The sequence below is a fragment of the Nylanderia fulva genome, unplaced genomic scaffold (genome assembly GCF_048542155.1).
Source record: "Nylanderia fulva isolate GAGA-0341 unplaced genomic scaffold, ASM4854215v1 Scaffold11, whole genome shotgun sequence".
NCBI lineage: Eukaryota > Metazoa > Arthropoda > Insecta > Hymenoptera > Formicidae > Nylanderia > Nylanderia fulva.
The window spans coordinates 2,735,206-2,747,767 of NW_028189302.1; the positions used below are offsets into that span (position 1 = coordinate 2,735,206).

The 12,562-nt window shown below is 29.7% G+C and overlaps 2 protein-coding genes across 5 annotated transcripts; one reads left to right on the plus strand and one right to left on the minus strand.

Moving 5' to 3' along the window:
- Window positions 1-2,470: 2,470 nt before the first annotated feature.
- On the minus strand, window positions 2,471-9,068 carry rad50 (DNA repair protein rad50). The gene is made up of 17 exons (XM_029318632.2): window positions 8,541-9,068; window positions 8,183-8,326; window positions 7,647-8,091; window positions 7,434-7,588; window positions 7,158-7,356; window positions 6,815-7,038; window positions 6,362-6,727; window positions 6,169-6,289; window positions 5,691-6,072; window positions 5,268-5,473; window positions 4,844-5,181; window positions 4,302-4,721; window positions 4,072-4,197; window positions 3,534-3,809; window positions 3,315-3,448; window positions 3,074-3,205; window positions 2,471-2,999 (listed from the first exon to the last, which is right to left on the minus strand). Exons 1-17 carry the CDS (start codon window positions 8,769-8,771, stop codon window positions 2,777-2,779), a joined length of 4,122 nt encoding a protein of 1,373 aa, XP_029174465.2. The 5' UTR covers window positions 8,772-9,068; the 3' UTR covers window positions 2,471-2,776.
- Window positions 9,069-9,282: 214 nt separating this feature from the next.
- Tim23 (translocase of inner mitochondrial membrane 23) lies at window positions 9,283-12,531 on the plus strand. 4 transcript variants are annotated; one of them, XR_003821944.2, is made up of 6 exons: window positions 9,283-9,448; window positions 10,011-10,260; window positions 10,332-10,501; window positions 10,575-10,723; window positions 11,773-11,920; window positions 12,134-12,531. XR_003821944.2 is itself a non-coding variant. In XM_029318644.2 (5 exons), exons 1-4 carry the CDS (start codon window positions 9,370-9,372, stop codon window positions 10,700-10,702), a joined length of 627 nt encoding a protein of 208 aa, XP_029174477.2. In that variant the 5' UTR covers window positions 9,283-9,369; the 3' UTR covers window positions 10,703-10,723; window positions 11,773-11,977. The 4 variants fall into 4 exon arrangements, 3 of the variants coding, with proteins under 3 accessions (XP_029174477.2, XP_029174478.2, XP_085342482.1); XM_029318644.2 differs by lacking the exon at window positions 12,134-12,531 and having other exon boundaries at window positions 11,773-11,977; XM_029318645.2 differs by lacking the exon at window positions 12,134-12,531 and having other exon boundaries at window positions 10,575-10,727.
- Window positions 12,532-12,562: the final 31 nt, after the last annotated feature.

Genomic DNA, 12,562 nt, shown 5'->3' on the forward strand with positions numbered 1-12,562 from the left:
GGATAAGGATACTGAGAAAAGTTTTTAAGAAATGCAGCGCGTTTTTTCAAACTCCAGAGTTGAATTCCCTATAAAGTTATCGATTCACGGGCCTCGGGGCCTCTCACGAGCACGCGCCAGGTCTTCGATAACGATGTGCGGATATAGAGTTTCGTTCTCTCCGGTAGAGTGTGACGATGGCAGGGCGATGGAGCGGCTAATAACGATAACGATGCCAGAAACGATAATAGAGTTGGGGGTTTCCGCGGTTTCCACGGCTGTCCCAGGACGCTGATTGCCGAAACGGCGGTCGGTTTTGCCTTCGGGATGCCCGACGATGGCAATCGCGCCGAAAATGCAACCCTCATGCATTAATTTAAATACGATGTACTCCGCTCCTATTAGATCAGTCTCAAGTTAATATTTTTACGGAATTACTTATACAGAAATAACACATTTTCTCTCTCCTTCCCTTTTTCTTTCTTCCTCATCTTCCAGAACTCTTAACTGAAGCAATGCAGAAAAATATATAATTGTCGCTATATATTAAAAAAAAAATATTACCTATATATTAAAAAATAATTAAACATTAAAGAAATTTAATTAATGCAATTATATTTTTAAAAAATATTACAACTTCAAAAATCTTAGGTATTCCTTTGGAATTTGAAAAGAATGATCATATTAGAACGAAAATATCGGAAAAGAAAAGAAATAAAGAACTGATTAAAAAAATAATTAGATAAACCTCAGATCAGTTTTTATTTTGCATGGGATTACTTATATAGAAGTAGCATTATTTCTCTTCCTTTCTTCCTCCTCTTCTATCACTCCTAATTAGAGCAGTGCAAAAAAAAATATATATATATATAATTGCCACTATATAATTGTATTAATTATTAAAAATTTTTGCAATATTATTTTCTTTTCAAAGCTGCAAAATGTATAGTTAAAGATGCGCGATATGTTTCTTTAAATTTTAGTAAAATAAATGTTTCGCATTTTCTTATATATCTCTTTAAATTTATATTTTTTTTATAAATTAAGTAAGTGTTAAGAAAATTTAATAAAAAGACTAATAAATTTCTAATTAATAATTTTTAATAAACATAATTTATATATTTTACTAGAATAATATACCCGAAAAACCAAATTAAACGGCAATCAATCTTTGAAATGTGAGTCTTACGTATTTGAAACACGGAGTGAACTTGGAATTCGGTGAATTAAAATTATATACATAATAGAAATTCGGGAATTAAAATTATGCACATAAAAATTCCTAAATTTCCATTACGTACAATTTTAATTCCCGAATTTCTAATTTCTATTTGTAAATAATTTTAATTCCTGAATTTCTATTATGTACATTATTTTTATTCCTGTATTTATGTACTCTATTTTTAATTGTACATGTCAAAAATTATATGAAAATGTTTTGAAAAGAATAGATCTCTGAAAAATCGATTGGCGTCTCATTAAGCTCGAAAATATGCGTTTTTCATGCAAAATAATTATTTTAAAACATTATTTAAAACATATTTATTTTAATTTTTATAAGGTATCAAAAATCGTGTAAATGTTTGATTCGCGATGCAGAGAGATGACGATAGAGACACGTCGCGCCGGAAAACCTCGTCTCTACCATCGCGTCGTGGTGTACCATATACTTGTATGCGTGCTTATACCGGCGCAGATGGAAGCGTAACGAGTACACAATGCGATGCAAATTGGTTAGACTCGGTATGCCACGCCAGGCCAGTCAATCGCCCGGCCGATTGCCTCCAGTCGCGGGATGGTATTACTAACATCACTATCCTATTATGACGTTACGGCTCCCCGAGCAGCGGCAGCCTATTACGTACGATGCCGGCTCCCTCCAGGCGTTCGATTCGCGATAACTCGCTAACTATAGCGGTCATCGAGACTCTCGGAGAGAAACAATATTGACGAAAATCGCGGGACAGCCACTATATAATTGCATTTATAATATATATAATATAGCTCTCTGAATATCGATAATATTTAAACTATATCATTGTAGTTACATATTTTGAAATACAACAAAGATGCGTGATATCGATAAGTATCTATCTATTTACCTTCGAGATCTTTTGAATTAAAGTTTCTACAAAAATTTGAATACTGTCAGATATCAACCAGATCAAATTAGATTCGACATTTCGTTCGAGGGATAATAGAAACGACTTCCTTAGAATAAATGTCGAAAAATCTTTGTTCTAATTCTCTCTGTATGTACTATGTACTATTATCACTCTCGAAGTAAATACAAAATAATTTCGTTTAGCTATTACATCCTTGACATAGAAATTTTGGCTGAATAACTTTTCTTTGAATGAACACTTACATACTCACATATTATGAATATTATGAATACTCTTGAACAATTACAAAAATTTTGTACAAAAAAATTAAATGCAATTACATATTTTTAAAAATGAGGCATGTCTATAATACATAATACGATATATTATAAGTTTGAAAATAAATTTATTAATAATTAACTCTATTCTTATCGCTCTTATACTAAATACAAAATAATCTTCGCGTTTAGTTATCCCTGAGATATAATTTTTACCTGAATAACTTTTCTTTAAAAAAAACCAAAAAAAAACTAAGAACATTAGTTTACACACTAACACTGAATATTATCCATACTTAAGCAATTACAGAAATCTTGTAACAAAGTAAAACAATGCATATTATATATTAGAAAAAAATATAAGGCATATATAAATTATATAAATGATGTGAAGTTTAGCTTATTTTAGAAGGTTTACTCGAAACGGTATTTCTTCTTAATCGGCGGCCTATCTTGCTCATTGAAATCATCCCAATTGTATCTCTTTTTACTTGAAGTATTTGTAGATAAGCCACTTGTTGTTTCCCGGAACTGATTAGGACGGCTTTCTTCCTCGTCGGATTCGTCCTCGCTTTTTATGTGTACCAGAGAACTCGTAGGCTCGTTGAAGTCAGAGATTTTCACTGCAGTCATTCCACTATAAGGAAGAATCAAAGTTAAGTGTTTCCAACAATTTATTATATTTTTTACGTGCATTATTATATAACGTACTTCTGTTTACGATAAAGCTCATGGAATTTTTTGTGATTATTCAAATCCGCCAGTTTCTGTAAGAACTTTTCATCGTGACTGATAATAATCAGTTGGAAATTTTTCTGATATCTCGATCGTAGCTCGACAACTCTGCAATATATTTTTCGCTTAATATTACGTCACATATAATTTACAACTTTTTTTACGTTATTGCTTAAAATGTCAATGTTACGCTTTGTATAAAGAAAAAAAAACATACTTAGTTAACGTATCTGCTAAACTGTTCGCATTTTCTTCATCCAGATTTGTCGTTGGTTCATCTAATGCAAGAATGCCGCAGTCCTTGCAGAATGTTTCTGCTAAAGCGAGTCTTATAATTATCGATGCCAATACCTAAAAAAATTATACATTTCAAATAGATCTAACACATTTCGCGATTACACGTGCTAATTATTCGCTAATTATGTATGTTAATTACTTTCTGTCCAGCACTACAACGTCCTTTCATATCCATCTTACAACCGTGTTTAGTTTGAATCAGTTTGTAATTGTAGCTTCTTCTACTGCTACCCACACCATCTGTAGGTTCTGTACAAATCTCTATGCAACTAGTATCTGTACCCTTGTAAACATGTTTCCACAGCTTTTTCATTATTCTATTGACTGTCGACATGCGCTCCTCATGATACTCGATCATGGCGGTATCCAATACTTTACTGTAAGCTTTCAAATTTGCTATGGTCTCTTCCTGAACCTAATAAACAAATTTAAAAATCGAAATAAACTTCTAAAATCAAATAATATTCTACTGCAATAAATGTGTACTAATTTGACACACTTATACATATTATATATTTATATATTATTTATATATAAAAAAATATATATTTTTTAAATAAAAAAAATATATATATATAATATAAAAGCATAAAATTAGTACACATTTACTGCAATAGAATATTATTTGACTGTAGAATATTTAATATATAAAATATTTTATTGTTAATTCAACTTACTGTTAATTCAATGCACTTGGTAGTATAATTTCGACGAGCTAATCGATATTCCTCTCTTCGTAATTCTTGCATGTACTGTTTGATGACTCTTTCTAATTCTTCTTGATTTCCCAGCGTTACGTTTTTCTAAATGGACACAGTGAAATTGTTAACAGAACAAATGTACAAATCATGAACAAGTTACAATATGATATACATACATAATAATATACATACATAACTATACTTACTTGACGAAGTAATACTTGTTTTTCATTTTCCAACTGTTCCCATTTCTTTGATAACTCGTTATAATTCATACTTTTCAATTTTTCGTTTAATTTCTTGTATTGTCCCTTCAAAAGCTCTATTGTATCCATAATATTACGTAACATTATATTGTCATGTAATTCTCTCTTTCCAATTTCTTGAGAGGCAACATCCTCCTTCAACTTATTTATCGTTTGCTCTACATCTTTTTTCTTGTTCATAAGTTCTGTTAGCGAATTCTGATAACTTTCTATGTCACGCTCGTAATTCGCGAGTCTCTCAGGTACGTTGCTGTTTATAAACGAATCGACTTCATCTATTATCTTATGTAAATCGGACAGGCGTCTAGTACCTTCCATCATCGATTTTCTATCATCTTCTTGTTTTTGCCAGTTTTCCAGCTGTAAAAAAAATATCTCATCTTTTTGTCTTCACTCTATGCAAAACTCTTTGTACAATATCTCTCTACTTATTATGGATATTTTATCATAAATTACTCCATTTAGAAATGTGAAAAACAAACCTTAAGCTTTTCCAGTTTCTGAGTTCCAGACTCCAATTGATTTTCAGCATCTGCCAAATCTTCACGCAGTTTCTCCACCGTTTCTCCTACAGTGACTTCTCGGGTGTACAAATCATCCTGTTTATCCTTTAAATGTTTCAATTTCTGCATATCCAACTGAATTTTTAATTGTTCCTCATGTAATTCGTTATATGTCTCTCTAGCCTCATGCAGCCTCTCATTATGCTTATTCAGTTTGAGTTGTAATGCTTCAAGATGGTTACGAGTTTCTTTGAAAGATGTTTTCAAGGATTCTCGCTGCGCCTGCAGCTCTTCTATAGTTTTTTCGGTTTGGACTCCTATGAAAATATATATAATGTATTAAATATTGAAAAGGGAAAAACGTTTTAATTAATAATAATGATAAATCTCATGATTCTTATACCAGCATTGGCCATTTGAGTTTCCAAATTATTAACAGTTTTTTTTAATTGCTGTATTTCATCTATGCATCGATCCCAAAATTTGATATCACTGATTATATCTTTATACAGTAATAATTTCTTTTCAGGTTCTGCTTTTGACTCTTCAAGATTTTTAACAGCTATTTTGGACAGCTTTGCACTATTCTTGGCTTTCTGCAATCTTTCTCTAAGAAAATAAAGAAAAAAATTAAAATTAATTAATTTATTAATATTAAATATATTAGAAGTTTAATGCATTCATATAATAATATATATATATATATATATATATATATATATATATATTATATATAAATATATATAGAATAAATATAAATCTCATATAAATACTAATAATATTATTGGTAATAATATAATATATACAGTAAAGTATATTCACTCACTCTAATTTTTTCAGCTCATTCTCTTCACATTGAATAACTTTTTCAACAATGGGTTTTAATTGCAACATATTATCATATTTTTCTTGTTGCAACTTTAGTTCCCCTTCACACTTTTTTAAATTATTAGGTTGATTACGAATGATATCAGTTTCCATTTCTTTTATTAAATCTGCCACTTTGTTTTGTTCCTGAAAATTTCTGTGACACAAAGGGCAACAAGGATCTTTTACAGATAGTTTTGTAATATATTCTTTGTAGGCTGTGGCTTGATAAGCATAAACTCCTCGCTTATCTTGAAGCTCCTTTACTATTTTTGATTGCATTAACAAAGTCTCATCAAATTCTTTGTAATCGCACACTGTAGAAATTTTCTCTTTATCACCTAAAAAAAAAAAAAAAAAAATACCCAAAATAAAAAAACTGTAAAAATTCTTTTAAAGATTATATATAAAATTAAAAAATAAAAAAATATTCTTACGATGTAACTCTATTTTCTTTTTCTCAAATTCTAACTCTATGTGTTGTAATGACGTTTGAAAAGCGGTAGTTTTGCGTTCTTGTGTTTGAATCTCTCGCGTCAAAGAATTTGTTTCTTTTTCCTGTTAAGTACATAAAGTTAATAAGATTTTATCAGCACATGCGTATACATAAATGAAAAATTAATCACATACCAATTGCTGGTGTACACGGTCTAGAGTATTTTTCAATTTTGTCTGTTGTAATTCTTGAATATTTAACAATACTTTGATGCTATTTCCATGTTTTTTCTTCAAATTTTCCATTTCTTCTTCTTTGGCTTGTAATGCCGATTTTTTCAAATCAAATTCTGTTTTTAATGAGCTTAACTTATGTAAAGAAGAAATTTCATCATCAACCACGCTTAAACTTGTTTCAATCTTATCTCTGGATTTTACTTTGTTTGCAATATCAGTTTTCAGAGAATTAACATCTAATGCATTGTTAAGCTCATCAATTTTATGTTTTGCTGTTTGAAGTTTTTGTTCTATGGACTTTAATTTATTTCCTGCTGCACCAATCTAAAAAAATTAAAATAATAACTTTATTATAAAAATATTATAAAATAATTTTGTATCATATAAAATCCTTAATGAAAATATATTAACCTGTGCTATTTGGTTCCGTATGGTGGTAATTTCAACTCTTATCTCTGTAACTTCCTTCTCTTTGAGAATCTTTCCTGATTCTATCTTTGAATAATTGCTACGTAACATATCAACTTCTTTTTGTAATTCACTTTCTCTTTTTTGCATGCTCTGTCTATTTTCTTCTACTTCTTGTTCCAATGCTCGGATCTTCTGTTCCAATCTTTTTGTAAGAGCCTTCACCTCTACATATAGAATTTTTGTATAATTTTAGTAATAAAAAAATATTTAAAAATATGAACAATATTTAATATTCAAGATCTATGAAAAAACTGATATGATTATTTTAAAAGATTTGTTATACCTATTTCAGATACATCTTGTTCCACTGTATCAAAATCCCATGCTTGCAATGCATCATTTAATAATCGATTACGACGAATTATTCTTTTCTCATGATCTTTCACTTGTTGTTTAAATGTACCTACAGTTTCTCTTCGTGTTGCCAAGATATTTGAGATCCTAGTTCCTTTCTCAGAAATACTTTTAATTTCAGTTTCACTCTAAAACCAGCAAATCAATATATAATGCATATACAAAGATGTGATAATATAATTATATGTGTACTTTATATGTATACCTCTGTTATTTCATTGTTTTTTTCTTTCAATATAGTATCATATGATTCTATGAGACCGTTTAATTCCTCTGTTGTTCCTTCAAAGATATTTTTTATTGTTTCTTTCAGTTTTTGATACCGTTCCTTATACATATTATATTCCATTTTCTTTTTCTCTGAAAATAATACTTTCTTTTTTATCCATATATTTTCACAAATTCTTACTCAACTTACCTTCTTCAATTTGAATATTTTTGTATTCGGTATGAGATTGTTGCACTTCTTCAATCTTCTGTTTTATAGGTACAAGCTGTTTATCAATATCATTTATTTTTTCTTTTGTGGTATCCAATCTCTTCTTGTGCTCCTCGAGTTTAATCTCTTTATCTTCTACTTCAGATACAAGTACTTTGAAAGTCTGTTTCTCTGCATTCAGACCTCGAATATCCCCTTGTAACTCTTTGTAAAGTTTTGCAATAGTTTCTAAAGCTTTATTAAATTTAGCACTATCAAATATTTCATCAAATCTCTCCTTCAAATTTTTTCCTTGTTGGTCAAATGGCCAGTTAAGCTCATCTTGATGACAAAATATAACATAATTCAGAATCGACTTTGAAACACCTAATGCTACACTGAGCTCCGCATCCACATCAGCACATCGATTGGTTATAGATGCTTTCTACATCAGAAAATTAAAATAATCAGAACAATTGAATAAATTAAAGTTAATAATTATAATCTACAAAAAATACAATATTACAAATATCCACCTCTTTTTTATCCTTGCTTACTCTTGTTACAGTACTGTCAAGAGTCTTAAATTTTTTTATTGCCTTCAATGACTCAATTGTTCTGGATACTATATAAGTATTACCCGTGGAATCAATTATCTCAGCTTTGACAACACCTCTTACCTATAATATAATATAAGGCAAAAATTATAATTAACATATAAGTACTCATTAAAAATACAGAAAAATCAGAATCCCTTAAAAAATCCTTAAAAAGTCGGATACCCTTAAAAAATCAGAAATCTTTAAAAGATTTAATAAATTTAAAACATGTATATATATATATATATATATATATATATATATATATATATGAAATTAAATATTGCTGTCATACCGAGCCGGTTGTCGCCAGCATGGGATCATGTATGAAGGACCTTCCTTTCTCAGAGTTTGGTGGAAATTCGCCGGTCGTGGCATATTTCAACGCTTCTATGATCGTTGTTTTTCCTGTGCCATTCGGTCCCAAAATAAGCGTCAACGGACAGGAGAAACGTAACAACGCGTCTTCACTGTCATCGCCGAAATTACGAATGCCGCGAATCGAGAGCCGGCGTATCTTTGACATTTTGCCTTATTTAACGCGATGTTATCGCGTTACGTTATCGGATTGAACGAGTTTGTTATCGCGTAAACTATGACGCAATGTATCTCTTCCTCATCTCTCTTCGATCTAGGATTTTAGGTGTCCTCTTGCAGCTATCGAGACACTGAATGACCAGAATGACAGACAAAATTTTATTTACGCAGAAAAAATAAACCATTCAACAAGCTTTTGAGGTTTGACAGATCTGAGATCTGACAAATGTGAAAACGCGCCAAACGTCAACAGCTATAAACCACGTGTCACAGAAGGAAGGAAACTCGATGTATCAAAAGAGTCTTTCTTTAGGGAAATATTCAAACAGAGAGAAACTAGTGTCCCTAGAATAAAATGTAAAATAAAATCTGATAAAATGTATTCTAGGGACACTAAGAGAAACCAGAGAGCAGAAAGAAACCAGACTCGCGATTGGCTAATCGCGATGGACGATTACGTCATTTTCCGGCCCGCGTTCTCGGGCACATTCGGTTCGATTCAATGTATCGTTGTATCATCCGTGATTGTCCGAGAGTCTCGTGGTCGTCCGATCGAAAAGCAGAAGGTTCAAAATTATTTCGACAAAATGATAGATTTTCGCACGAATTCCGGGACCGCCAACTCCGACGCCGATAATGGAAGATATAACAACACTAATATACCTGGTAAAAATTAAGATAATTGGCACTACTTGAATACTTTTGACGTTGCGCCGAACCTTTTTTCGTTTTCGTTTATAATCGCGATTTCTTTTAATTGTTTAATTCTTTGCAAACGGCAAGGTTTCTTCGAATATTATTGAATAAATTGGATATCTCGTAGTTATATAATTTTTTAAATTCTGTTGTCACGAATTATTATTTGCTCGTTCAACTTAAACTCGTGACAGATCATATTCCTAACCTGAATTATTGCATTATTGTGTGTAATCAGATCTATAATTATAATCTTTTTACTTTTATACAGTAATATAGATGTAGAATTGCAATTTGCAAATATAAATATGTGTTACTTATAAATGTCGTACTTGAAAAGATATAGAGATTACATCTACTTAAGCTAATAACAAAATCTAACTTTAACTACTTGAATTATGAAATAAATTCTTATTTTATAAAAGACATGTGCAAAGTTCACTAAATGATGATTGTCATGAGTTCAAATAAATTATGAATAAATAATAAGTAAAATTTATCTTATTTGCTATAATACTATTTTATTTTTCAGTTACTTCACAACCAAATTTAGCTCCTCTTAGTCCATTCTTGAATTTTGACCCATCGTATCTTCCTGTCAGTCAGCCAGAATTCATATTTCCTGATGGTGCTGTAAAGCAGAGAGGCCGCTTCGAGTTAGCTTTCAGTCAGATTGGAGCCGCTTGTATAGCGGGTGCTGGAATCGGTGGAACATCAGGTTTATATAGAGGCATCAAAGCAACATCTATCGCTGGTGAAACTGGCAAACTTAGGAGAACACAGTATGTCTTTGTGTTTTTTGTTTTAATGTTTAATACTAAATGCATATATATGTTTTTTCTTCTCTTTTCAGATTAATTAATTACATTATGAAAGGTGGTGCTAGTATGGCAAACTCGCTTGGTGTAATTACAATAATGTATACTTGTGCTGGAATAGGCTTAACTTGGCTCAGAGGAACCGATGATAGTGTTAACACAGTTGCAGCAGCTGCCACAAGTGCTGCAGTGTTTAGATCTCCTGGTATGTAGCATGATCTTTATGCCCTCTGCATATACATATTCATTATAATGATAATAATAATATTAAAATTTAGCTGGAATTAGAAAAGCCGGTATCGCAGGCGCTATTGCAGCAGGAGTTGCAGTAATGTACTGTGCATGGAACAATGGAGGCTTGTCGTTACAGCGAAATATGAATACTGGATGGAAACATACAGCATAAGAGTGTACATGTTTAGTGAGTGTGTGTATGTGTTTTAGTAAAAAAATTTTTAGACAAATTATACTCTTGTCAAATGTTTTTTTCGCACATTGATACTATTTATTATTTGCTTATTGTTACAATAGTTATAAAGTTTAAATAGTCAAAAGTTCAATAAATTAATTGTGTGGAGTTATAATTATATATAAAATATATATAAATTACTTTAATTAGAGAACAAAGTAAATTATAAGTCAAAATTATTCATATTAAAAAAATAATTATATGTATATAATACACACAAAAATGTGTGTGTGTATATTATATAGCAAATATGATTTAGATTAAAATTGTACAAAACAAAGTATAGTTTACAAAATGTTTTTATTGAATTTAAATAGTATTTGCATTGTAAAATTATAATTTTGTAAAACCTTTTCCATTAAAGTTTTATTTATTGATAATAATGTCACTATTGTAAAATTTGAAGATTTTATGTTTATAAAATTCTAAAAGTATAATTTATTCTTATTACATATTTGAAATGTTTAAATATTTCATATTTAACATCATGTGTGTAATTTTTAGAATGTTTAAATATGTTAATATTTAATGTTATACACACACATTGCTGATCATTAAGATTTCTTTTAAATATTGTGATACATGTTTAAAGCACGCAATAAGAATAAATTTTATGTTTCATATATATACAATAATGTTATAACTGTAAAATATAAGAATCTAATTTTGTTATATTATAATCAAAATTTACATAATAAAATATAGGATTATATATTTTAAAAATTTAGAATTAAAAACTTTTATTTATTTATAAAAATGTGAAGGGAAAAGTTCTCTTTTCTATCTGATTTAGTTAAAAAAATATAGCGTTTTTGGAAATAAATTTTCAAAATAACTAAATTTATTTTCCTTATTTTGCAAATTATTTTTTCTATTGAGCTGTATATTACACAGCCAATTAAATAAGTATATAAAATTATGTGAACCAGTATATAATAACATCAATTGCAATATTAAATTTAATATTCTAAAGATTTTAATACAATTTTTTGTTTCTTTTTTTGCAGATTCATGTAACAAATTGACGTCTATACTATGAACAGTTCCCGATGAGTTCTTATATCCTTGTATTACTTTGTACATAGAAAATCTCACACCAAATGACAAATAAATTATTAAAGAGATGTTAGGATAAAAAATAAGTTATCTAGCAATGTATGTACTTTCAAATAAACTTACTGACGTTACACGTTGCACATATTTGCAATTTAATATTGTGTATATATGTCTTCCAATAATATATTCGGTTAATTTAATATTCTATTTGCTTGATAATATATTTATTTAGTAATAAGAAAAATTATTAAGTATTTATTAAGTGATAAGCAAATTTTACTTGTAAATATAAATGTAAATATATAATTTCAGATATAATATTCGGACGCTTTAGTGGGAACACGCACTGGGATCCTTTTTTTTTCTTATGTGTACATGATTCAGAAAGAGAGGCGTTAATCTTATCAGTTTTTATCTCACTATCAGGTTTCATGTTCGGAAATGAGTGGATTTTCCACCGATCAGAGTGTTTTTGTCCGTGTACAGGTTGTATTCAGTGCGTTTTATTACGTTTTATCCAATAATTGAGTGTGCGATCTGCATATCTAAAACAAAATTACATATACCGATAAAACAATTCGTATGCGCGATATTTATACTGATTAATTGTGCGAAAAATAAAGTGTAAATCGTAATAACTGGGAAGAATATTATGCGAGTGTAATAAATCCATTGTTGAGTTTAATAGATTTCATGGTTTGTATATGTAATCGATATATTTGGACGATATTTTGTTGAATA

Excerpts from the sequence above, each read along its gene's own strand:
- rad50 (XM_029318632.2), bottom strand. The coding sequence starts at position 8,771 with ATGTCAAAGATACGCCGGCTCTCGATTCGCGGCATTCGTAATTTCGGC. Across the intron at positions 7,039-7,157 it reads ACAAGATGTATCTGAAATAG|AGGTGAAGGCTCTTACAAAA; the intron begins GTATAACAAATC and ends TTCTATATGTAG. Across the intron at positions 3,449-3,533 it reads GTTGTAGTGCTGGACAGAAA|GTATTGGCATCGATAATTAT; the intron begins GTAATTAACATA and ends TAATTTTTTTAG.
- Tim23 (XM_029318644.2), top strand. The coding sequence starts at position 9,370 with ATGATAGATTTTCGCACGAATTCCGGGACCGCCAACTCCGACGCCGAT. Across the intron at positions 9,449-10,010 it reads TAACAACACTAATATACCTG|TTACTTCACAACCAAATTTA; the intron begins GTAAAAATTAAG and ends TTTATTTTTCAG. Across the intron at positions 10,261-10,331 it reads GGCAAACTTAGGAGAACACA|ATTAATTAATTACATTATGA; the intron begins GTATGTCTTTGT and ends TTCTCTTTTCAG.